This window comes from Oryx dammah, unplaced genomic scaffold (assembly GCF_014754425.2).
Source record: "Oryx dammah isolate SB20612 unplaced genomic scaffold, SCBI_Odam_1.1 HiC_scaffold_22, whole genome shotgun sequence".
Classification (NCBI taxonomy): domain Eukaryota; kingdom Metazoa; phylum Chordata; class Mammalia; order Artiodactyla; family Bovidae; genus Oryx; species Oryx dammah.
The window spans coordinates 6,041,461-6,067,959 of record NW_024070206.1 but is presented as its reverse complement, the minus strand read 5'-3'; the positions used below and the strand labels follow the sequence as shown (position 1 = coordinate 6,067,959).

Here is a 26,499-nt window from a genome sequence, read left to right as displayed (position 1 = left end):
ATCCTTTAGCAATATAAACTTGTTACTATCAGAGATTATGACTACACGTAACAAAGTACCACAGGGACTACAAGGATCAGAGCACAGATCTATTATTTCCTTCACTAGAATCCAAACTCACTGATGGCTTTTAATAAGTGACTCTCAATAAAGCTAATTTCAGTTAAACATAAGCTAGCTTTTTAACTGCAGCTTTCCTACACTAAAGTTGCTGGCTTAGCACAATATGAAAACTACTAAAATATTAGCTTACTTTTGAGAAATAACACTACAGGACAACGAAGGACACAAGCAGTGCAATCTCACTCAAAAACTACTGGAAGAAAATGTAACATTAATATACATAAGAAAATCATTCAAGCAATTAAAATTTATCAGACATTATAAAAGCAAAGGATTAAGAAGTCCAGAACACCAAGAAGGAAGTCCATTACACTGTACATATTTTTTGCAGCACTTCTCAGTGTAATCCAAGCTGGGTGACCTTGAAATCCATTCAGGGAGTCTTCAAGGTCAAAAGTGCTTTCATAATAATGCTAAATAAATTGTTATCTGCCTCTTTAACTCTCATTGTCTCACAATATACAATGAAGTTTTCCAGAGGCTACATGACTTATGATAGCAAAACTGACTGAATGCAGAAGCAACTATGAGAATGAGAGGATTCTACTAAGCTAGACTGTATACAATAATTTTTCAAAATATAAAACAATGTTCTTCTCAAAAAATTGGTTTTTGTTTTGGAAAATAAGTATTTTAATTTAAAAAATCACTTGTGATAACACAATAATTTTATTACTTGTAAATAAATAAATATTGTTTAAATTTCCCAGTTTTAACTTCTAAGATGGTAAGTATTAGATAAATACTGGCCCACAACAATCTTTAACAGTGTAAAGGTGTCCTGGGACCATGAAGTTTTGAGAACTACTGTTCTACAGTCATTTTTAATAAGGTAAAAAAAAGTACCTAAACATATAGTATTATAGAACAAATACAAATATTCTCAAAGAAGAAAAGAAAAATACCCCTACTATCCTAAAGACAGTCAAAGGAGGTGGTTTGGTAGTCAAACAAGAGAGAGAACAGGCTGGGAGAGGTGCGAACTGTTGTTCAGTCGCTACATCGTGTCAGACTCTTCTGTGACCCCATGGACTGCAGCCACCAGGCTCCTCTGTTCATGGGGTTTCCCAGGCAAGAATTACTAAAGTGGGTTGCCATTTCCTTCTCCAGAGGATCTTCCTGAACTGGGGATTGAACCCGCATCTCTTGCACTGCCAGGTGGATTCTTTACCACTGAGCCACCAGCGAAGAGCTAGGGATAGGAGAGGGGATGTTAAAAACAAAGAGGTGGACGCATCCTGAGATGGGCAATTATTAACGCACACTAGAAAAACTGTAACTGGATGGCAGGCTGGTAAGAAGGTAAGTAAGAGCAGGGGTTTCCTGGAGGAAACATGGAAATCAAGGAGCATAAGCTGAGGTGAGAAGCAGGAAACCAGAGAAAACAACGGGATTTAGATAAACAGATCTTAGGAAAGAACTGTGCTAGAAGCAAACTACCCAAGGCACAGTTAAAGCCAAGTCCAACGGCATCTGACTCTAACAAGCAAGGAGCAGAGCAGGCAGCCAGAACGTCTTCGTTGCTCACACAGTTTCCCAGTGCAGCACATTTCGTATCATAAAAACGTAGATGTTTAATCTCTGCTTCTTCTGACCTGTCATTACGCTATGTCAAACATCCCATATGACAGATCTAAGAACAAAACTGTCCCCACAGCCCCCAAAGTTAACTACGCGGTGAGACAGGGAGACAGCCGTGGGGATGACATCCAAGTAGCTCGTCAGTGTCCAGTTTCTTAAGTTCATCCACTGCTATGAAATATCATCTATTTTCCTGCAACTGAATTAAAATTAAACTTCATCAAAAAGAATTGAGTTTTCTGGGTGTTTCATGGCTTAATTCCCCAAACAGGGGTCTGAATTGGTAAACCAGGTGCCTCTTCCTCCACACACTGGCAGCCCTGGGGAAATGCTTCCTCTCTTAATAATCACCCCAAGTTCTAGACCACCTGCCAGATGCAGCCATCAGAAATACTCCAATACCTACATCTCATGTGCTGCTGCACATTTGATCTGAGTACAGCAACTGGGTTCTGTACTGATAAACCTCCTGATGGCACACCTATGCTCGGTGGTTGTACATTTTAAGAGTCATCTTCAGGAATCATTACCAGTTAGAAGTACAATGCTCTCATTTCCAAAGGCCTCATGGTAACATAAATTCTTATGCAAACCTTAGGAGTATGTCCTCAAAAACAAAAACCAAACCAAAAAAGCCACTGAACACATATGCCTGTTCACTGAAGAGTTATTTGCTGAAATGTGTTCTTCAGCACAAAGACATGGTTTGAAAGCATCTCAGTGAAGCAAAAGAACCCATTCTTCTTGATTAAAATCATTGTCATTTTAAATATGTTTTCATCAGAAACAATGATAATCAAAATCTTAATATAAGGAAGCAAAGTTCTTAAAAAAGTCACAAATAATAACTTAATGTACTCCAATTTTTCACTATCCCTAACTACTTTCTACAACAAAACAATAATTTATACCTTATTTGGATGCCATTCATTAATAGACACTGTGTCAATGAGACTTATTAGAGATTTCTCTTAGTAAGAAATCTAAAAATGTGATTAGAAGACCCTACTGTTCTGTTTATCCTTATAAGATTTCATGATATAAAATGATTATGATAATTTTAAAATTATTTCTTTAAGATTACTATTTTAATTTCTCCTAGGTATCATTTAAACAAACTTACTCGTTTGAAGTCATTCATATTTGTTGCCTGGACTGGAGTCCCAATAAAAGTAAAATATGAAATTCTTGTTGTTTCTTCTTCACCTTGATTGGACTGAACAAATATCTATACACACAAAGAATTTTACCATTAATGATTACACTTCTTTTTTGATAAACATGCTCATTTAATCGATTTTCTTAGGTTATTAATAAAAATACCTTCCGTTCTTCATAAGGAATAATCCAAATTACATTTACACTAGGATTCCTATAGCATCATTAAGTCTATTGTCTGCTCGGCTGTTCTTACCTTGTCCAAGGGGATTGTGGCAGGATATTTACATATGTAAGCTCTGCATGATTTGGTGTGATAATGTTGAAGGGTCAAAATTAATTATTTACAGGGAATATTGAAAGAGTATGAAACTCAAGATTACAATGGGAAGAATGTTACTGAAATTTTACTAAAATTATAATTTTTACTGAGGAAAATCTTGGCAGTTATATTCTTTCTGATAATCCATCATTCATTCTATTCCTTAAAATGTTAAAAGAAAAAAAGAGCGCGCTGGAAATCAGTTCCTAAAACTAGCCTGCACTTAGCATGTTTTTTTAAGCTCGTTTCTCTATGTGTTCAGTAGCTTCAATCATGTCCAACTCTCTGCAACCCCGTAGACTGTAGTCCACCAGGCTCCTCTGTCCATGGGAGTCTCCAGGCAAGAATACAGGAGTGGGTTGCCATGTCTTTCTCCAGGAGATCTTTCCGACCTAGGGATCAAACCGGTGCTTCCTGCATTGCAGGCAGATTCTTTACCCACTGAGCCACCTGGGAAGCCCATACTGTGCCTTGCATGTTTTATTAAGCTTGCTTCTTTTATACTTTCTATTTAAAAATTTCCCTCAGCATGTTAGGAGACAGACGCTTTACTCATAGGTTCTTTTTCAATACACTGGATTATTTAAATTGGCTCCATTTTTAAAAATAATACTCTAGATGCTGTCTACTTAAGAATATCACCTCTCTTGGTTTGGGCAACATTCTTTTTCCATTTTCAGATGAAAATCAGTTTTGTTGTTTTTTTAGGCAACCACAGGTTCATCTTGAATTGAGCTTACCAATTAAAAACTTCAAGTCTATGATAAGTAGACTATTAAAGTAGTTCTCTATTTATTTGCAATGCTTTTTAAATCTAAGCACAACAGTTTATATTTACTGCTTTTAAAAATTCATATACTTATTTTGATTAGACTTTCTGATCAAAACTGTCATTTCGATTTCAAGTTAATCATCAAAAAAAGTGACAGGTGTGCTTTCTGTGTCTGAACTTAAGTCACTGACTAAAATGATGAGTTTAAAAGTATGATTTAATAGGACACAGAAAAGACTGTGAACCTATCACAAAGTAACTATGTTCAATGATTCTCAAAGACAGAAGAGATTACGTTAGGATCTCTGGGTTTAAAGGGCTTTCCCCAATAAACAAATGCCTTCCTCCCATCACTACATAAAGCAACAGGTGTTATTAATTGAATGCTACAAATATGTTATAAATATGTAACAAAATATTTGTAAATATGTTACAAATAAATGTGTTACAAATGAATAAAGTCAAGAAAATATTTCATAACCAGTGTTCCAGTTTGATATAACCATTTTCTTTAATTTCATCTAGGTAAAATACTTCTACTCAAAACTCAATATAATCCTTTACCTTACCACTAAGTATATTCTGTGAAATTCCACAGAAAATGTCCCAAAATGAACACAGCTATAGCATTCTTCTAATTTGCAAAAACCGGAATCTAGTGACACAAAGAAATTACACTCCTCTGGCGAGTCTGTTCTCCGGAGACTCTGTGCTGGTTCCAACTCCTTTTCCTCAGCATTCTACTCTAACTCTCCTAAACCCCCGCTCTGATGGAATGGGCTCTGGCTGACAGGTGGTTTAGAATCATGTGCTGGGTTTAATACTAGAATTCAAAAAAGCAATTGGCAACTGCTAAAAAGCTGCTCATTTCATAACGTATATTAAGATAACACAAAATTATGCTTTCAAAAAGTCAATTTTTACTGATATCATGGCCACTACACGATTCAAAAGTAAACTGGATTTTAGAAACGTATCCTCACTCATTACCAGGTATGAAGGAAGAATGAGTATCTGGTTTAAGAATAAATGTTCTAGAATAAACTTTTAACAAAAGTTGGCACATACATGCCATATATGTATGTATTTGACAAACCTACAAATTAAAAAAATCCACCTTCCTTTTTAGGGCACACAGATGAACTAAAAAGAAGAAAATTTAATTAGCTCATTAGACATTTTTATGCATTTCAAACCAAATGGACAATTAACCATTTTTAAGGATAACTTGAATCAGCTAGGACACTGAAGACGGCATGAATTGTCACCCACAACCCGTTGCATACATCTGAATGAAACACTACTTACAGTTACACTGTTAACGTTCTGAAACTTAACATAACGAAGAGGGACAATACCATCTTCTTTAATATCATCCTCTGTTAGTTCCAGAGCTTGAGTTGGCTCACTTCTTTCTGCCTCTTCAAAATCCATAGATCGCGGTAGGTTGATAAAAATTTTTACGTATTTAGGACCCTGACCTACAGAAATAAAATTAAATGCTAACATCAAACATATAATACTTTGTATTACGTTTACTCTATACAAATAGACGTGCCCACATATGCACATACCTACCTCTGTCTTTAGAAATTTTAAGAACGTCTGAGTATTTTCATAGCCATACTCCTCCTCTCTCAATAGATATTTAGGGTATATTCTTGGCCTGCTAAAACTACACTAAATACTAGGAATACTAGATTAAAATACACACACACATACACACACATGCACACGCATACATACACATGTACACGCATACATAAACACAGAGTTCCTGCCCTCAACTGTAAGAGACAGGCAATGAGGAATGTACAGCTCCCAGGGAGGAGGTACCGGCAAGGCAGCAGTGCAGTCTGACAGCACATGCAGGATGATGAGAAGTTTCATAAAAGAAACACTGAGCTCAGTCTTGCAGCTGCCATCAGCTGGCACCTTTTGTTATTCAGGAGAAAAGCATTATCAGTGACAATATTTAGCCAGAGGAAATTAACTACACAAATTGCCAAATTTCGTCTTAAGGATTAGGCTGTGCTCAGTGCTAAAACCACTCTGTAGAATGTCTTAGTCTCTCTAGCTTCAGACCAGTATCCTGTGACTGACTCAGAAAGCTTAGCATAGCCACATTGCTTACATACTCATTTCTATGGCATTTGCTTTTACAAATACTTTGTATTTTCAAATAAATTAACAATCTTATTAGTGAAAAAATCATTAACCCATGGAAACTTAGAATAGTAAAAGACTTAAGGGAATGCTATCTGATCAACAGGGCACTGTTTCTCCCAATAAACTAAGAAAGCAACAATAAATCTTAGTCCCCTCTCCCTACCTCAGGCCCCCTCCCATGTCCACTCCCAGCAGCAAAAAAAAGAAGAAGAAGAAACAGAAAAAAGGGGGTGGGGTAAGGACAACTCTTTATTGAACAAAATGAGAAATGCTAAATTTGCACAATCATGTTTACAGCATCATAATCTGTATAAAGAAAACGCAACTATAATTAGTGCACACATAGGAGGATCTATGTTAGTTATTCGCCTGTTAGTTTTTATCACCTGTAACAGGAAAAATGTGAAATAAGTCTCCCCCAGTTCTCACCCTGAAAAACAGCTACCCCAAACCTAGAACTCTTAGTTGGAAGAAAGGGCTCCCTTGTTTTCAGGTGAAAACGGTAAAATTTTTTAAAAAAAAATTACTTTTGGCCCAATAATCTTACATTATATGTCACTGCTTTGTTCCAAGGACAATTCCACTCTTTCCCAAAACAAGAGCTCTCTACCTCCATTTAATAACAAGTTTTAACCTAAGGGACCAGTAATAGAATGGATAAAGAAGATGGAGTATATACATATATACAATGAAATACTACTCAACCATAAAAAGGAATGAAATTTTGCCATTTGCAACAACATGGGTGGACTTGGAGGATATTATGCTAAAGGGAACAAGTCAGACAGAAAAAGACAAATACTGCATGGTATCACTTACTATGTGGAATCTAAAAAATAAAACTAATTAATCTAAGAAAAAAGAGACTCAGAAATAAAGAAAACAATCTATTTACTAGCAGGGAAGAGGGGAAGGGGACAAGCAAGATAGGGGTAAGGAATTAAAGAGGTACAAACAACTATGAGTGAAATAAAAATAAGCTACAAGGATACACACAGGGAATACAGCCAATATTTTAGAATAACTGTAAATGGAGTATAATCCTTAAAAACTGTAAATCACTATGTTGTGATTTACACCTGAAACTTAACATACTGCCATACATCAACTATACATCAATTTAAAACAAAGAAAAGTTTTAAATATATGCCAGCAGGTCTATAGAGCAGAAAGTTACTTTATAGAAAAGCTGCCCATTACTCACCATTATCTGGCCCTTGAAATTTCATTGAATAAAGCTTAACAGGCTGATTGAATGCCACAGTAATAAGAAGCTGTGAAGAAAATAATTGTCTCATTTTTAAAGGGCTGTTAAACATCTTAAATAAGTAACACAACAGCTAAGGAGAATTAAAATAATTAAGAAGCAGAAAAAATTTAATTCACCTAACAAAACTAATGTAATACAGAATATCAGTAAGCTGAAAGTAATTTGATTAGTTTGACATTTGAGAAATACAATAATCTATTATTTTTATAAAGGAATAACAACAAAACTTAACAGAATTAATTAAAATTATATGTTAAGAACCTAAGGCCTCAAATTAAAAACTGGCAACAATCCGCTTCCCCCCTCAAAAAATTAAACAAAAACCCCAAATTAAAACTTAAACTATGTATTTTAACACATTAAGCTTAATATTTTCTGAAACAGTTTATCTGCGGATGCATCTACCCATGTCACTTGGCAATGTAGAGACAATGCACACAGGTTATGTGGAGAGACTAGGGCTCAAATGGACTCTACTTGATTCAAAACTCAGGAGAACAGGACTCACAGCTCTATTAGTAACCTCCAAACTTCCATCCTAAATGAATCTGATTCACTGAATCTGGAAAGCCACCCAAGGGAACCGAAATACAAAACTGCTGAGGTGCCTCTCTCTGACTCATTCACTCAATCTTCTTTCCAGCCAAAACTTTGTCTGATGAAGGTACCTATGCGTCCCCCCGGGAGGAAGGTTTCCTCAGCAGATTTCAGGGAAGCTGTAGCCAGCCCTTCTGATAGACATCACCACATTATGTTTAGGGCACCATTTACCAGGCTTACAACATGAACGGTATTTTCAAGCAATAAAATAAGACAGTTCCAGTTGGAGCAAAGGAAGATGGGATTTAGATTTATTTCCAATCACTGTGGTCTATTGCTTAAGAAAATACTTAGACTACTCTCTTTAGCTATGTAAGTACTTTTAATACTTGACCTGTATGTGGGTGTCAGGAAATAAACATGACCCCATTTAGGGACCTGAACCATAGGTGAAGAGGGTATGAGAGTAGAAAGCTAGAAGTAGATAAAGTCAGTAAGCATATGACATCCTCCTCCTGAAGCCACTGAAGAAACATTTGACTCTTTTAAGAAATCAAAATATAAATATCATTTATATTTTAGAGAAATAACTTTTGTGAACATATAAAAGATATACTGGAATAGGGACAAAGCAGAGACAATGGTATAGTAATTAAATAAGAAAAAAATTTTTAAGACAATAAAATTTTAAATATCAGGCAAGATGAAGACAGACGGCGTGATCAAGGCAGAACTACACTACCCCTCTTCCTCTGTGACAACACTGCAGAACAGAGGGAAACATAACAGGCTACACGGGGAGTGAGGACTAGACATAAAAGGAGTGCTCATCCAATTAAGTCTCACTCAGGTGGGTAGGAAATATGAAGGCAGCTCAAGAATGAACAGAAGGAACTTAAGAATAATGAAGGCTCAACCCAGGTTTCCAGACAATCCAAGAGTTCTGTGATTCTCTGCAGTGCAGCTGGCATAAACAAAGAAAGGGGGTGAGTTGACAAGGTCAGAGGACAGAGGTGAAGTTATAAAAAGGAAGAAAAAAGTGATCATCTGGGAAGGAGAGACATGAGACCATGAGATGGACACGTGTCTGGACACAAACACTGACAATCTCCACAAGCCCTGAGCATTCAGTTACCTGTTCATCACAATCAGATTCCAAGAAGGTCATGTCTTTTCGTAAACAGTTGTCAAATCCATGCTCATCACTTTCATTAAGACATTCACAGCCAGCTTTGTTAATAAAAGGCATTAAATCCATCTGAAAATTTAAACCAAAACTTTAGGCAAAGCATTTGGATTTGGTATAATAATCTCAGTAAGAAATGTAAATACGTAATTCTCTTTTAAACTCTATAAAATTATGTTTTCAGTGTACAACACTTGTGGTTAACAATTTTTAATGGTTATATTCCACTTATCTTTTTAATAAGCTGTATGTACTATACTGACTTTATTCCCTGTGCTGTAAAATACATCCTTGTGATTCTTTTTAAAGTTTTTATTTTGTATTGGAGTAATTCTCTCAAGTTAAAAATTGCTATCTCATTTAAAAGTTACTAAAACTTTTATAATAACCCTTTTGTCTAAACTTCTGGTATCTACCACTAATAATTAAAGCCAAATTGAGGCTTAGCCCACTTAATAAGTATCTAAAACCAAGTCTTTAACACAAAGATTATTAATGCTAACTTACACTTTTTGTAGTAACAGTGTTTGGCAGTGGAAAATTTGCAAATTAGAATAAATATCTACAAAATATCTAAAGAAAGCCTACCTCCCTCTTCTAGTGATAATGCACTCTCTAAACCTATATCCATGAAGAGTTTAGATTAAAGATGAACTAGGGACTTTCCTGGTGGTCCAGTGGCTAAGACTCCGAGCTCCCAGTGTAAGGGGGTTCCATCCTTAATCAGGGGAACTAGATCCCACACGCTCCAACTAAAAATCCTGCATGCTGCAACTAAGACCCCAGCACAAGCCAAAGAAATAAAATAAATGGTTAAAAAAAAAAGATGAATAGCAAATAACTACTTTAAAAATATTATGGAAAATTCTAAACATACATCAATGGACTAACACAGTGATCCTCAGGTGCCCACCTCCTGGATACAAGAATCATCAATTCACGGCCACTCCGGTTTCACTTTTACTCTGCAACCAGTCTCAACCTTTTTCCCCGATTATTTTCATGTAAATTTTAGACATTTTTCTCATGTTATTCATGATAATTTCAGTGTGTTCATAAGCGTTTCATAAAACTTTTAAAAAAAGAATCCTCAATATCATTACCATGACTGTAACACTGATAATGTTTTAGTATCATCAATATCAATGTTCAAATTTCAACTGTCTCAAATATTTTACAGTTGAATCAGTTTAGACTCAGAATAAGAATCCAAGAAAAGTATAAACAACTGTATTTGATTAATGTCTCTTTAATCTCTTTCAATCCAGTCATTTGGCCTATCGATTTCTTCTATTTGGATTTTGCTAACCACTTCCCTGTGGTGTCCTTTAACATTTTCCTGTTATGTGCTGGCTAACACTTCCAACAAACCACCACAGAGCTGCAGTGACGGTGGGCATCCCTGCCCTGTTTCTGACTTCAGTGGGATGTCTCCAGTGCTTTCCCATTAAAATTTTATTGAATGCTCTAGGAATAAATGGATATTGCATTCTGTCACACATTTTTTCCGGGGCTTCCCTGGTGGCTCAGTGGTAAAGAACTCACCTGCCAATGCAGAAGACAAAGGTTCGACTCTTGATCTGGGAAGATCCCATATGCTGCGGGTCAGCTAAGCCTGTCTGCCACTACTGAGCCCATGCTCTAGAGCCCCGTGGCGGCAACCCCTGAACCCACCAGCCGCAACTACTGAAGACCACGCGCCCTGGAGTCCGTGCTACAAGGCGGCAACGAGAGAAGCGTCAGGAAGCATTTCACAGGAGGCTTCCTGCGCGCTGTTTTGGATCTGTCATGGATCCTCTGTGCCTTATCAATTCCTGAATACTCAGGAATTAAGAGGGGTGGCAAACCGCTCCCGGGGCTGAGGAATGCATGCATTTCCTTCCTTAGTTTTTCCGTACGGTGATTTACGACCCTCTTCCTTTTTATGAACCATATGGTAAAAGTGATTATTTACAACCCTCTCTTTGATATGGATTGCCTTATATTTCCTTGATAATTTGTAAGTCTGGACTTTTGATCTTTATCTTTGCTGAAAATAGCTACCTTGTAAGACAGTATATATACCCACACTATGTTGAATAAAACACCTTTGCTTCATCAGAGCTTGGGTCCCCGTGTCTTTCTCCCCCCGCCCGACCCCGGCTAATTCTCTGGAGAGTGAAAAGCCTGGCGTGCTCACTCTCCTGCCCGGGCTTCTAAGACCCTCTCGAGAGGGCGCACGGTGCCTTCGTGAGTGACGCGAGCCCTGTGTCGAGGACTTTATTGGTTTTCTGTGTAAACCAAGGAATATCAGCCTCTCTCTCTCTTTTACTTTCTTATCGTCGACTCCGGACCACCAGGGTCCGGTCCATTAAAGGACCTCAGCAGAGAAGCCACCACCGTGAGAAGCCATGCAGCACAACTAGAGCCCCCTGCCCAGTGCAGCCAGGGACAAGCCCCTGCAGCAGCAAAGACCCAGAGCAGCCAGACGTAAATAAACAAAAAATCCTTAAGTGCTTTCCCCGAATATTAGATCATGACTTGTCCCCTCTAGATTGCTGGATTTTGTTTACTAATATTTTATTTAAGATTTTTACACCAATATTCCTAACTGGAACTGGTTGGTAACTTTTTTTTTTGTACAAACTCTGTCACATTCTGGGATCAATGTCATATTTCAAAAATAAATTTGGAAGTTTTCTCTTTTGATATGGTCTTATTAAGTAGTTGCAGTAACACTAGACTACCTGATCTTCATAGAGATTTGCTAGAATTTCCCTGTGAAGTCATCTTGGTATTTATGGAAGAGCTCTTTTACTATTTTCTCTATTTCCTCAGTGGTAACTGGTCTATTTAGGAGTTCTGCTTCTAGTGGAGTTGATTTTGATAAACTATTTTTCTAGAAAAGTATCCATTTCTTTGACTAAACAAGAACTGCTTTAAAGTTTACCAAGTATTGTAAGTTATCAGTTGCATGTTCTATCAGTCTTCATTACTAATACTAATATATATACTAATACATGTGTATACAGTTCTGAAAGACTAAAGAAAAAAGTTTTTACAGGTCAAATAATTATCCATATGGTAAAAATTCATTAGAATAGACCCTTAATTATTCACAGACTAGCCTAAACACTTTCAAAGCCAAAATATTCTATTATATTAAATGTTATACTGCATTAGATGTTAAATATATTACTCAGGGTAACATATTGTAACCAATTCAAAGAGAGGTAGAAAGAAAAGGAGCATTACAGAGTCAAGTTCTACTTCTATAGAATTATTCTGAACTCCATAAACATCTGTCTTGAAAATGTGACAAAATCTTACAAACATTTAAATGTCTACCATCCTACCATGATGCCTCTTCCATACTATATGTAGGATCAAGACCCCAAGCTTGTAGGCAACATTGCAGTCACACTTCCAATACCTTAATGATGAAAATAAACTAGTTAAATTATTTTAAATTGCTTTTTAATTTATCTTGGGACACACAAAATAAGTAGCATAGCTGAACAGTTGCATTAAAGTGCTATGTTACTCAACACTGGGACAAACTGGCATAATACTATATATTCGACATAATTGAAAATTGACATATTCTGGAAACATGCTATTGGAAATAAATATTACTACTTATGCAATCAACTGCCAATAATGAGGAAGAAATCATGAGAAAACAATCTCATAAATCCAGATTGTGGGACAGTGCATAAGACAGATGGTCCAGACCTGCACTGTACAATGAGACAGCCATTAGCCACATGTGTCAATATAAAATTAATTAAAAATAGATAAAATTGAAAATTCAGTTCCTCAGTTGCCCTAGTCACATAAAAAATGCCACATGTGTCTAGCAGCTATTGTAGTAGACTGGTGCTGTTTTAAACTTTTCAAAAAGGCAGACATGAAAGAAAAAAAGGTATAGAGAAGTTTCTAGACTAAAGAATACTAAAGAGACTGACAAATTAAAAGCAATGCATGACCCTTCCAAAATCATAAAATTAAAAGACGCTTACTCCTTGGAAGGAAAGCTATGACCAACCTAGATAGCATATTAAAAAGCAGATATTACTTTGCCAAAAATGGTCCATCTAGTCAAGGCTATGGTTTTTCCAGTGGTCATGTATGGATGTGAGAGTTGGACTGTGAAGAAAGCTGAGCGCCAAAGAATTGATTCTTTTGAACTGTGATGTTGGAGAAGGCTCTTGAGAGTTCCTTTGACTGCAAGGAGATCCAACCAGTCCATCCTAAAGGAGACTAGTCCTGGGTGTTCATTGGAAGGACTGATGCTGAGGCTGAAACTCTAATACTTTGGCCACCTCATGAGAAGAGTTGACTCATTGGAAAAGACCCTGATGCTGGGAGGGATTTGGGGCAGGAGGAGAAGGGGACGACAGAGGATGCGATGGCTGGATGGCATCACTGACTCGATGGACCTGAGTTTGAGTGAGCTCCAGGAGTTGGTGATGGACAGGGAGGCCTGGTGTGCTGGGATTCATGGGGTCGCGGAGTTGGACACGACTGACTGACTGAACTGAACTGGGGAAAAAAAGCTATGAAATACATTTCGGAGACAAGGAAATTTTAATATAAGCTGTACATTAGGGATAAGTATATCAATGTTAAATTTCTTAGAAGTGATAATGGCATCATGGCTATATCAGAGAATGTCCTTATTCTTAGGAGCTACGTGCTGAAATATTTACACATGAACCATCATGATGTTTATGACTTATTTTGTAAATGATGTCGCAAAAAACAAAAAAAACATTGAGATAGAAAACAAACAGCAAAACATTGACAACTGATGAGCATAAGCGAATGGTATGCATCTTTGTAGTACTACAGTCAACTTTTTCCGTTTGAATATATTTCACCTATTATTTTAGGGGAGGAAGGGATGGAATCCAACAGGAGACAGACAGGAGTTACAAAAAAGCTCTTCATGCTTCAAGTTTTTGGTTAAAGAAATATCTGTCCTACCTACTATGTAAATTAGGGGCATTCAATATTTTATTTAGTTTGATGAATGTGACAAATTTGTAGACCAAAACCTACAGTTCAGTTCAGTCGCTCAGTCATGTCCGACTCTTTGCGACCCCGTGAATTGCAGCACGCCAGGCCTCCCTGTCCATCACCATCTCCCGGAGTTCACTCAGACTCAGGTCCATCGAGTCAGTGATGCCATCCAGACATCTCATCCTCTGTCATCACTTCTCCTCCTGCCCCCAATCCCTCCCAGCATCAGAGTCTTTTCCAATGAGTCAACACTTCTCATGAGGTGGCCAAAGTACTGGAGTTTCAGCTTTAGCATCATTCCTTCCAAAGAAACCCCAGGGTTGATCTCCTTGCAGTCCAAGGGACTCTCAAGTCTTCTCCAACACCACAGTTCAAAAGCATCAATTCTTTAGCACTCAGCCTTCTTCACAGTCCAACTCTCACATCCATACATGACCACAGGAAAAACCATAGCCTTGACTAGATGGACCTTAGTTGGCAAAGTAATACCTCTGCTTTTGAATATGCTATCTAGGTTGGTCATAATTTTTCTTCCAATGAGTAAGCATCTTTTAATTTCATGGCGGCAGTCACCATCTGCAGTGATTTTGGAGCCCCCCAAAATAAAGTCTGACACTGTTTCCCCATCTATTTCCCATGAAGTGATGGGACCGGATGCCATGATCTTCGTTTTCTGAATGTTGGGCTTTAAGCCAACTTTTTCACTCTCCTCTTTCACTTTCATCAAGAGGCTTTTTAGTTCCTCTTCACTTTCTGCCATAAGGGTGGTGTCATCTGCATATTTGAGGGGATGCTGGAATACTGAAATATACTAATGAGCCTTAAGACTTAAACAAAACACATGCAAATACGAGTTTGATTCCAGAGTGCCCAGCATGCAAACTTGTGAAGAGGGAGACTTGATACAGCTAGCCCCCTCATGCTATTTGAAGCCATACAAGGTACACTTAGCAAATATGGGAAAGAAAAAAATAGAAATGTTTACCATTTTTCCAATTCAGTAAACACATTAAAAACCAAAAGTCTTTTTTTTTTTTTTTTTACAAAAATATTGCTTTCTTAGAGAAGGGAATGGCAACCCACTCCAGTGCTCTTGCCTGGAGAATGCCAGGAACGGAGGAGCCTGGTGGGCTGCCGTCTATGGGGTTGCACAAAGTTGGACACGACTGAAGTGACTTAGCAGCAGCAGAAACTACCTTCTTAGAGAATCTTTTTGATTCTTAACCTTTTGAGTATCATGTTCTACATCTTTTGCAATATTTCAACTCTCCCTAGAAGAGATACCTATTTCTTTAACTCTGGCTCCAGTCAAATCAGGAGTTTCATAACTGTAGGATGTGTGAAATCAGTAGTTATATAGCCTTTCAGTGTTAAAACCTAATGACAGAAAGTCTTTAGTCTAAGAAACCCAATATTATTTTATAATTGTGAATATATTTTTGTAATGTTTCTATTTAAATCTACTTTAAGACACAGGTTTCCATTCAGTTTCCATTTATGTTGTAAAAACAATGATGTTCTGAGAACAAACTACCAGTTTTAAACATTGAATAACTCTGCAAGATCTATGGTTCAAAACTTTTGCAGTCTTGATTGACACCTGATGGAAAAAAATTAAACTGTTTTTTACAGTTTTTCAGTGTATTCGTAACATTTGGATGAAAACTAAATTTACTTCTTAAAACTTTATTTTTTCCTGCTTATTTCCAACCAAAACCCAAACCCTGATATCACACTCAGCTGATGTAAACAACAGAGCATTCCTACAGTTAAGCAGCCAGACTGTTGTGTCCTTTAAAACTTCATGCAAAAATCCTTAATAACAAAGGAAAACAAAGAGGTAAACACAACAGTTTACAAGTCAAATGATTTCTAAAATTTTCCAAAAGGTGTCACAATCCTGACTTACACATGATCATACTTTCTAACTGAATATTACCATTTCAAATTATTATATCACAGTTCTAGTTTAAATAAACATTATTAAAATTCCTTAACTTAATTAACGCCGCTACCATGTTAAAGGCGCTTTTTGAGACACAACCCTGCCACTCACACATATAAAAAGAACTGCTCCTATTTACCTGGCTACAAAGTCTCCTTATTCAACATGAATTTAGGAGCCTTACAGAAAGACTGGCAGCCCCGTGACAGCTCTGTTTTAATGCACTTGGTGTACATGCTTTCATATAGTAGCTTTAATTTGAGGTAACACTTAGCTTTTAAAAATTTGTTTTTAATCTGCCAATACATTTACTTTATAACAAGCAAAATTTAAAAATATATATACATATGTATCTTTTGGTATGCAGGATTTACTAATTTGCATAAACAACTCAGTCACCATGAAGTAGCTACTTTTGAATTTTACTTTCCTTCTCAAATAGCTCTCATATGATAGATACAAATTATAACTATTCGTATTATATATGAATATATATAATTCCAAAGTTTTAAAAACTTTGGAATTCTTAAGTCATCAAGCTATTATTTAAAATAATTCTTAAAATTTTTAAAACATATCCAATACTAAAGTCACATTTGGTTCCAAAACAAAATCAGTAACTAGGGTTTTTAAATAAGACTGCCAAAAAATAGGGGGTACATTTAAAAAGAGAGAAAACTTTAAAAACTGGTAGAAAGGAAGTTCAGTATGTTAATAATCATACATTAAAATGTATGTGTCATTTTACATATTTGTGAAAAAGTGAAAAATTTTTCCGATGCAAATTTCTTCACTTTTGGGGGAAAAACAGTAAAAATCAAATGTTTAGAAGTGGCAATTAAAATAGATCAGAAAGATTAAAAACAGGTGACAAATAAAATTAGAAGAGGGACTTCCCTGGTGGCCCAGGGGCTAAGACTCCACGCTCCCAATGCAGAGGGCCCAGGCTCATTCCCTGGTCAGGGAACTAGATCCCACTTGCGACAACTAAAGATCCTGTCAGCTGCAACTAAGACTTGGTGCAGCCAAATAAATAAGTATTAAACAAAAAGAGAGAAAAAATTTTGAAAAAAAATTAGGAGAAGAAATTTTGGGAAAAGTTTATGATGGGGACTTAAGGGTATAATGGGCTTCCCATGTGGCGCTAGTAGTAGAGAACCTGCCTATTAATGCCAAGAGATGCAAGAGACGCAGGTTCAATCCCTGGGTCAGGAAGATTCCCCTGGAGAAGGGAATGGCAACTCACTCCAGTACTCTTACCTGGAGAATCCCAAGGACAGAGGAGCCTGGTGGGCTACTGTCCATAGGGTCACAAAGAGTTGGACACGACTGAAGTGACTTGGCACACATACACATAAGGTTATAATACATATCACACAGACAAAATTCAGTCAGCTACTGAATTCATTTTTAAAGTTCTTACTGAAAAGTATTCTTAACTAGCAAAAGACAAAACATGAAAAGAGTAAATTTCATTTCAACCAAATAATAACAAACGCAAGCGACATCACTTCACTTCTAAGACCACATACATAGCCTTTCGGAATATCGGTGTCCTCGTTGCTCCCAGGGTCATTCTCTAAGTGCTGCTTGATTTTTTCCTCTAGTCCCACAGCATCGGCTCCTTGATACTGATCAATTCTCACTTTGTTTCGAAAAAACAGAAACGTAGGTGTTGCTGATATATTGTTGGTGGCAGCTGTTCCCTAGAATTGTCAAGTTAGATAGCATTACAAATTAAAACTAATCTTAAACTACCTGGAATATTCACTTTGCATCTGTATGGAAGTTAAACATCACAAACATGAACTAAAAACATGTAAAATAACTTACTCCTAACTGTTACTTAAAAAAGAGCAGGCCTATTCTTAAAGGTCACAACTATATTACCCATATGTCCACAATGAAGAATAGCCCCGTATTTTTATGTTTTAGTGTTAAAGGCTTCATTCACTCATTCCGTAGAACAATCACTTTCCAGTACAGAAACTGCACTTTACAAAACCAGATACTTCTCTCATAAGCACAGACTATTTCTCAAATGGAGAAACCCAGAAGGTTATTGAGATCTGTCAACATAAACCCTGCTACTAGTAAAAAGCACATGTGTGAAGCAGCAGCAGTGCCTCTGTCCGTGAAACATCCTCATCTAGTTCTGCTCTCAAAGAAATGACTTCTGGTCTCCCATCAAAAACACTGCCACTGCTATCTTTTCAAATTCTGCTCCAACTCCATGATATTATAAGACTAGCCACCAAATGAAAATTAGTTAACCACTGATTCATGGTTTAAGCTCTTCATGAGAAGTGTAAAGAAAACAAGTAAAATAAGTATGTCCTCTTGCATATTCTAATGCCAAGAAGAGGTATGACTATTTTAAAAAAAAAAAGCACAAAGTTTACAGAGATGTCTTCTCTAAGCCTCAAAGGTGGGGGGAAAAAAAAAAGAATGACAGTGCCATTCAAAATATACAAATGTGAGCTATACATGTAATTTAAAATTTTCTAGAATCCACAAATAAAAAAGTAAAGAGAAACAAGTGAAATTCATTTTAGCAACCTGTTTTGTAAATCCAAATATGCACTTTAACATGTAGTCAATATAAAAGTTAATGATACAGTTTACATTTTTTTGTTCATACTAAGCCCTCAAAATCCTATATGCATTTTACACTCACAGAACAACTCAATTTGGACTTGCCATATTTCAAGTGCTCATTTCAACTGACTGCATGTGGTTACCAAACAGGACAACACAGCTTCAGAAGACAGCACTTCCAGACTAGAGACACGGAGTACTGATATAAGGCCGGAGCTACTGTCCAGCAGCATGGGACCAGAGTACTAAACAGTGAACAGGTAACACAGAGTTTGCACCAAATCCCCGAACTGCTTACCGATGTAACATTCTAAGATTTTCGTTTTTTCAACCCAGAAATGTATCAAAGGCAAAAGCTTCAATGGAAAAAAAAAACCTACAGAGCTGTTCCTCAGTCAAGATTACGCTTTTGTAGTCTTCTGTGTTGCAAGAAGCCTTCAGAACCCTTTTTGGCATTAACCACTCTTTCATACTCACACATGTGCAAACGTAGAAATGCCACACAGCCATGCCAACTAAGTAACCAGGGCAATCCACTTAACTGTGGCTCAATCAGCAACCATCACTGTTTTTAACCTTCTGTTGAGTATGCAGCTCTGGAGCTAAGGTCACAAAATGATCAATTCAAATCAAACTCTAACCAAGAATTCTCTCCCATGGCTTTTTAACCAACCAATGTGTCAATAGTATAAGATATAATTCCAGATTTGCAAAAAAAATAAAGAAATGTAAAATAGAACAGCCAAGTGACCTACTAGGTTTAAAAACATACTGTTAGTTTTATATCAAAAAAATATTAATATGAACAAACCCAGAAGCAATTAATATCAGACTACTTTTCTTAACTAATATAGCCATAACAACACTTGCATTTACCACTGCAAGACAGATATCATCCTACCTCCAAATAAACAAGTACTTAGTACATAAAGAGATAAACGATGATATTAATGTGAATTTCAAGCCAATCTAAATTTTCAAAAAAATTTAAAAGGGCCCTCTTGCCTTACCTGACACTGATGTACATCTACTTCCAAGAAAACTGCCTGTGGATATTTATTACTCATAGAACTGAATGCTGGGGCAATCCTTAAACACGGTCCACACCTGTGAAAAAGGTAAGAGATACTTTGTAAGTAAGATAACACCAAAGACTGTACTAATTTACACTCTAAAGATTTCATCAATTCAAACATAAAATTAAAAAGTTCTGATCATCTTGCCTTCAGACTTTCTCTTTCCACTGTATTATTTAGATAAATGCTTACAATAGTATCACACTACCTTAATGACTACAGATTTATATTAAGTCTTTAAGTCTAATAGTGTTATATTCCAGCTTTCTTCTCACTGAAAGAAATTAAAGGGCTAAATAAATATAGGAATATACTACACTTATGAACTGGAAAACTCAATACTGTCAAGATGTCAAGTCTCCTCAATTTTATATTTAAAGTCAATGTAAAATTCTAACAGGTTTTTTTGGAGAAATTAACAACTTTAAATTCTAAAATTTATAGGGAAATATCAAGGATAGCCCAGGCAGTCTGGGGTTCAAAGCTGAAGGAATTCCATTACCAGATATTAAAAACTACCAAGAAGCTTTATAAGTTAACAGTATAAAGGATAAACAAACTCACCAACTTTAAAAAAAGGTTCAAAAGTAGACCCATCCCATACACAGTAACCTAACTTTTGAAAAAGCCGACACAGTAGTACAGTGGAGAAAGAATAGTCTTTTCAATAAACATTGCTGAGTCAAAATGGATATCCACCTGGGGGTAAAAAATGACTCCTAACTCACAATGTACACAAAAATCAATTCCAGATGGATTATAGATCTAAATGTGAAAGGTAAAACAACGGTTTTAGGGTAAAATAATACAGAGAATATTTTGAAAACCTTGAGTAAGCAAAAATTTATTTCTTAAAATACTGAAAGCACTAGAGAAAAGGGAAGAACTGATATTTGGATATACTTGATAAGCTGGAAAATATTACGCGTAAGACCTTTTGTTCATCAAGATAACATTTAAAGGGTGAAAAGACAAACCACAGACTGGTAAAAAAAAATGTGTAAAACATATCAAACATATGACTTATACCTCTAACATGTAAAAAAGCACCTACAAATCAATAAGAAGACTGTTATCCAAAAGAAAAAAAGGGTTCTCTTGAATAGGACAAATGAGGTTATCCAAGCAGTCAGTGAACAAAAAAAGACTTCCTCAGTCACTAAGGAAACAAGGGATGTGCAAATTAAAACTACTCCCACTAAAATAGCTAAAACAATAAAGAAGGAAGTACTGTCAGAACTTGGAGCAAATGACCCATTAGTGACAGTGCAGATGGGGATAACCACTTTACGGGGAAAGGAAGGAAACTGAAGTTACCTGTTAAAGTAAGATTTATGCCTACCAATGACCACGTCCAGGGTACAAAACAGAATATCTGCATATGTTTGCATATGAAAAAATATTAGTAGAAGTAACATTTCTAATGGCCAAAAACTGGATACCACCCAAGTTCCTCTCAACAACAGAATGAGTGAACTAAGTGCAGTTAATCACACACTGGAATACTATATAACAATGAAAACAACTGATGTAAAACCTCGTGCCAAAACATAAATGAACCTCACAAATAACACTGAGAAAATAAGTATAGTCTATTATTCCACTTATGTACAGTTCAAATACAGCTAAAATAAATCAATGGTATAATAAATCAAGACAAGTCACTTTTGTTAGTGACAGGATAAGGGCATGAGAGAGATTTCGAGAGGTTAGCAATGCTCCATTTGTCCAGAAGCTAAATAAACATGCGTGTGTATTCAGTTTGTGAAAATTCTCTGAACTGTACATTTATCCTTGTGTAGTATGTATATTTCAATGAAAGTTCCAAAAAATTAAAATTAAGAAAAATCTTGGCCTTATCAGACAGGAACACAAGGAAAAGCAGATTCTAAAGCACAAGATGTTCAAATTCACAAATGTTCAAACTTAAGCTGTGATTCTCTTTCCATTCTTAGTATTTTAATCAGCATTTTCATCTTCTGCCATCTTTAAGACTCACAGCAACAAGAAAATAACTATTAATTTCTTAAATACTAAACTTGATGGTTCTGAAAATAAATTTTTGGATCTAACAATTTTATAGGCCCTGAGACTAAATTTTAAAGGAACAAACATTTACAGTTGATGAAATCTGTCTTTAGGTTAGCAAAATACTACTGGCTTTTAATCAGTCTTAAACATTATGGATGGGAGCACACACTGGTAGATCCTTTTTGAAGGGCCATTTGGTCATTATCTGCCAACTTTAAATGACCACAATTTAAGATTCAACAACCTTACTCCTAAAAGTCAATCCTATCTTAACAATCAATTTCACAATAATATGTATAAGGAAGTTCAATGAAACATCTGAAATAGTTTTTTTAAAACAGAAATAATCTAAATGGCAATCAACAGAGAAATATTTTTTAAAATTATAATATATAAAGTAAGTTACGATATATGGTACAACACAAGGAAACAGAGCCAGTATTTTGTAATACCTATAAATGGAGTGTGATCTTTAAAAACTGTGAATTACTGTATGGTACATTGTAACATATATAATACCATGTATCATCTATACTTCAACAACAACAAAAATTATGACACATTCACACCAGGGGATAAGGATAATCTGTACTGTTCCAAAGAAAACTTAAGTCTCAAAAAAAAAATGTTCTCTATAACCACATTTAACACATCCCTTTATATATGTATTACATGTTATATATGTATACAAATACATACTTACAACTTAGGTATGTCACACAATAAACTACTACTTCTGAAAAATGGGATTGGAAAGGAAGAGAAAGTTTAGGGGAGACTTTCAAAACTACCTATACTCCTGTATTCTTTGGTTCATACGAGTTATTTTCCTTGTGTGACAGTGAATGAACCTAACAGGCGATCGAGTGTCCGCTGCACGTCGACTGTGGTCACGGGCGAAGCACAGGCACCAAGCTGTGTCACAGGACACACCTGGCACACGCCCAGTATCAGAGCTTTCATTCCCGAAAAAGCCTCCTTTCTGCAAAAGCCTGCGCTCAGAGTAAGACGACTTACGGAGAACACAAGATTGGTGCAAGTCATTTAGATCCACGCAACTTTGTAAGCATATTCCTACGAAAACCAGTAACTGGTACTCAGGAAATACCTGAGGCAGGAGCCTCAGACCTAGAGGCTACCTCAGGGGACATTTAAATTGTACAAAAACGATCAAATGCAAGTGCTTGCTTTATTACAGGTGCTGTGAGAATCAGATGCAAGGGAAGCTCGGAGCCAGCAGGGCAGCCAGCCAGGCAGGGGACAGGAGGAAGCACAAGACGAGAATGACCCCCGCTGGGGAACCAGGGCTAGGAGCTGAGGCCCAGGTTTAACTTTATTAATTTTGACTTTCTTAAACAGATCCTGAAAGGGAGCCTGCCTCTGTGGCTGAGGGCTTTTCTCCTTCCTGTTACAGGCTCTATTCCTATTCCTGCCCTTCACTACCTAAGAAAAATATTAGAATATTAACCAACACAATCTCCGTCCTTGTATAGACATCATCACTCCATTCATCAATCATGTATGAGCTAACCTGAAGCTAAACAGACTGCAAAATAATGACTGTCTTGAAAATAAATGTTCCCTTTCAAAATTTAACCTTATCTCGATCTTCTGTTTAATTTAGTTTGCCGTCATATAAGATGGAACATCTTATATGATGTCTTTACTCAAAAATCAAAATAAGTCGCGTAACACAGAAGCACAGAAATTTACAGCAGCATACTTTCACATTATAACCACTCAAGTGAAATTACCTGCTGTTTTAATAAGGTCCTTGCTTACCACTAGCATCTAAAAGTAAACTTAAACTTCCAAAATTAGCTGAGCTCACGAACAAATCATTTCATTTCTCTGGAAAACAGGAAGGGACTAGATTCCTCAAGGACCTTTCCTATCTCCAGAACATTATGCCCCCAAACATGCCTAAATTTCAGGACTGTACTTTTCTGACTTTGCAAAGCCCTTAATTTGAAGCCCGTAAATAGTAGATAACCTCAGTACCTTTGAACTTGCAAGAGACCAGGGACCATCTAGTCCAGAGATTTAAAAAAAGAAGAAAAAAAAAAAAGGTTATTTTTCCACCTTTGAACTCTTTGATGGAAAGCTTATCTGTTAGATCCAGTATGTAAGAACTAAACTCACAAAGCTGAAACTTTAAAATTGACCTAACAGAACACAATTATTTGTTAAGAGGCAAATGCCAGAAAGGAGAAGGAAATGGCTGCCCACTCCAGAAATCTTGCCTGGAGAATTCCATGGACAGAGAAGCCTGGCAGGCTACAGTCCATGGGGCTGCAAAGAGTCGGACACAGCCCACGAGGCTCCCCCACCCCTGGGATTCTCCAGGCAAGAACACTGGAGTGGGTTCTTCTTAGTAAGTAAGATTTGTATTTAGTCATAATACAAACAGATTCTATTTCAAGAACTTGCTATTCTTTCCCACTTGCTGAAGTAGTCAGTTCTCTATATCAAACGGTAATGTGTACAAATACACTCAGCTGGTATATGGGTGTGGAAAATGTACATGCTTTCTGAAGATGTATTTTAGAAGTCTACTTTCTCGGAGGCATGCCTGTCTCTAGGTGTATTATATTTACTAATGGACAAGCATGGTCATAACTGATCCTATTAGGGACACAGAGTCGCTGCCGTTCACTAAACGTGTATCATATGTTATGTAATTTATAAAATCTTTAAATTCATTTAGGTTTCACAATTCCTCATCTTAAAGACAAGAACAATGAAGTACAGTGCTGAAATCTGATCACAAAACCCAACTCAACTGCTATTCCAAAACCTCCAAAACAGTGGCCCACACTGTGCATTTTGCTTTATTTTGGTTGTTATTTCTAAGTTAACAGCCAAGATTAAAATTACTCACACTCTTGAAAGACAACCAGACAGATTATATACTGCATGATACCATCTTTATAGTGTTAGAATTCAAGAATGACAGGAGCCTGCAGGAGGATGGGGGTGGGGAGGGATAGTGCAATGCTGGTATTCCTGACTGGGTATTGGTTAAACAGGTGCAATCATTTCGACAACTTATCAAACTATGCACCTAAATGGTTTGTGTACATTTTCTGCATGCCTGCTATACTTCAATAAAAATATTTATTTTTAAAAAATGTCTACATATTCTCTAGGGCCTGACGAAGCCCTAGTTATCTTTCTGCCACCTGTATCACTCCCTGATATTACCTGTTTGGTCCGCATGAACTGTTGGGCCTGTATTATGGTAAAGTACTTTCAGTCCACAGCAATTTCACAATACGGTATTAGTACTATTATGTAACGTATTATTGGGACAAACTACCACAATCATTGTATCCCACCATCCTAACACACAGACATTCTTCTTTGCTGTTGTTGTGTTAGTTGCTCAGTCATGTCCGACTCTCTGCGACCCCATGGACTGCTGCCCACCAGGCTCCTCTGTCCATGGGGATTCTCCAGGCAAGAATACTGGAGTGGGTTGTCATTCCCTTCTCCAGAGGATCTTTCCAACCCATGGATCGAACCTGGGTCTCCTGCATTGCAGGCAGATTCTTTACCGTCTGAGCCACTAGGACAGCTATTCTCAGACATTCTTCTTAGACAGTAGCTGCTGCTGCTGCTGCTGCTGAGCAGTAACACCTAACTACAAAGTAAAACCTGCTTGAAGAAAACTGAATATATGATAAACATATCGACAAAAGTTGTACACCCATTAATTCATGATAAAAATCACTCATTGCTGACTTTTATGGGAAAGAAAACGTACATCCTTTTAAACTTGGCGTTAATCAGTGACAACAACTATTTTATAATCACTTAAGTGTATCTGGGTATATTTAAGATGTAACAGTTTGGAAATACCAGTTATAAAAACAAGTTATCACAGTATATAATCCACATACATAATTCCATCCTCTGAACAGTGTGGTTGGGTTACATGTTATTATTCCCAGGAATATCAGAATGTGAGCTGAAGTGTCCTCCATCAGAAAGTTTTACAGGCAGAGCTTATTCAAGGCAGCATTTACTGAAAAATATCAGGCTCCATGCAATACAGAGGTAAATCTGCATCACCCTTCTGCTTAGGCTGGAAAGAACAGGATAGCACTTTACAATCCAAACAGTGCATTCAACAATGGGAACTTAAACCATAGATCTCTTTGTGACTCAACTTTCTTTTAGTTTATAAAATGGAGATAATACCAAAGGTTATATTGAGGACTGTAGGAGTCAACAAGCGCTTAAGTAAGTCTCTTATACAGACTAACTTAAATGTATTAAGAAGTGATGATTATTTTAATTGCTTAAAAAAATACTGGAGAAGGGTGCCAGTCAGTGGGTTAAAGACAGTTTTTCCAATAAATGGTGTTGGGAAAGCTGGAGAGCCACACGGAGAAGAATGAAGTTGGACCCTTACTTTAAACCATATACAAAAGTTACAAATAGATCACACACCAAACTTAAGAGCTAAAACTAGAAAATTTTCTGATGAAAACATAGGGAGGAATACCCATGATACTGGATTTGGCAATGACTTCTGGGATATGACACCAAAAGCACAAACTGAAGAAAAACACCACAGATAAGCGGGACTTCAGCACAATTCTCCAACTCTGCTTGTGCATCAAAGGACACTATCAAAAAACTGAAGAGGCAACCAGTGGGAGAAAATATCTGCAAATGATGCATCTGAAAAAGGGTTAAGGTCTCCAATATACAATGAA

General features: G+C 36.7%; 1 protein-coding gene across 4 annotated transcripts in view; it reads right to left on the bottom strand.

Moving 5' to 3' along the window:
* The window catches only part of TXNL1 (thioredoxin like 1), a 34,917-nt gene that overhangs the window by 4,566 nt on the left and 3,852 nt on the right, over window positions 1-26,499 (bottom strand). For all 4 annotated transcript variants that reach the window (XR_005725151.1, XM_040264325.1, XM_040264324.1 and 1 more), the window contains exons 2-7: window positions 19,679-19,775; window positions 17,603-17,776; window positions 9,071-9,193; window positions 7,330-7,399; window positions 5,265-5,437; window positions 2,828-2,932 (exon numbers count right to left, since the gene is read on the bottom strand). Coding sequence is in view for 3 of the 4 variants with exons in the window: in XM_040264325.1 (XP_040120259.1) it covers window positions 2,828-2,932; window positions 5,265-5,437; window positions 7,330-7,399; window positions 9,071-9,193; window positions 17,603-17,776; window positions 19,679-19,775 (742 nt within the window). In the remaining variant the exon portion in view is untranslated. The remainder of the gene's footprint in view (window positions 1-2,827; window positions 2,933-5,264; window positions 5,438-7,329; window positions 7,400-9,070; window positions 9,194-17,602; window positions 17,777-19,678; window positions 19,776-26,499) is intronic.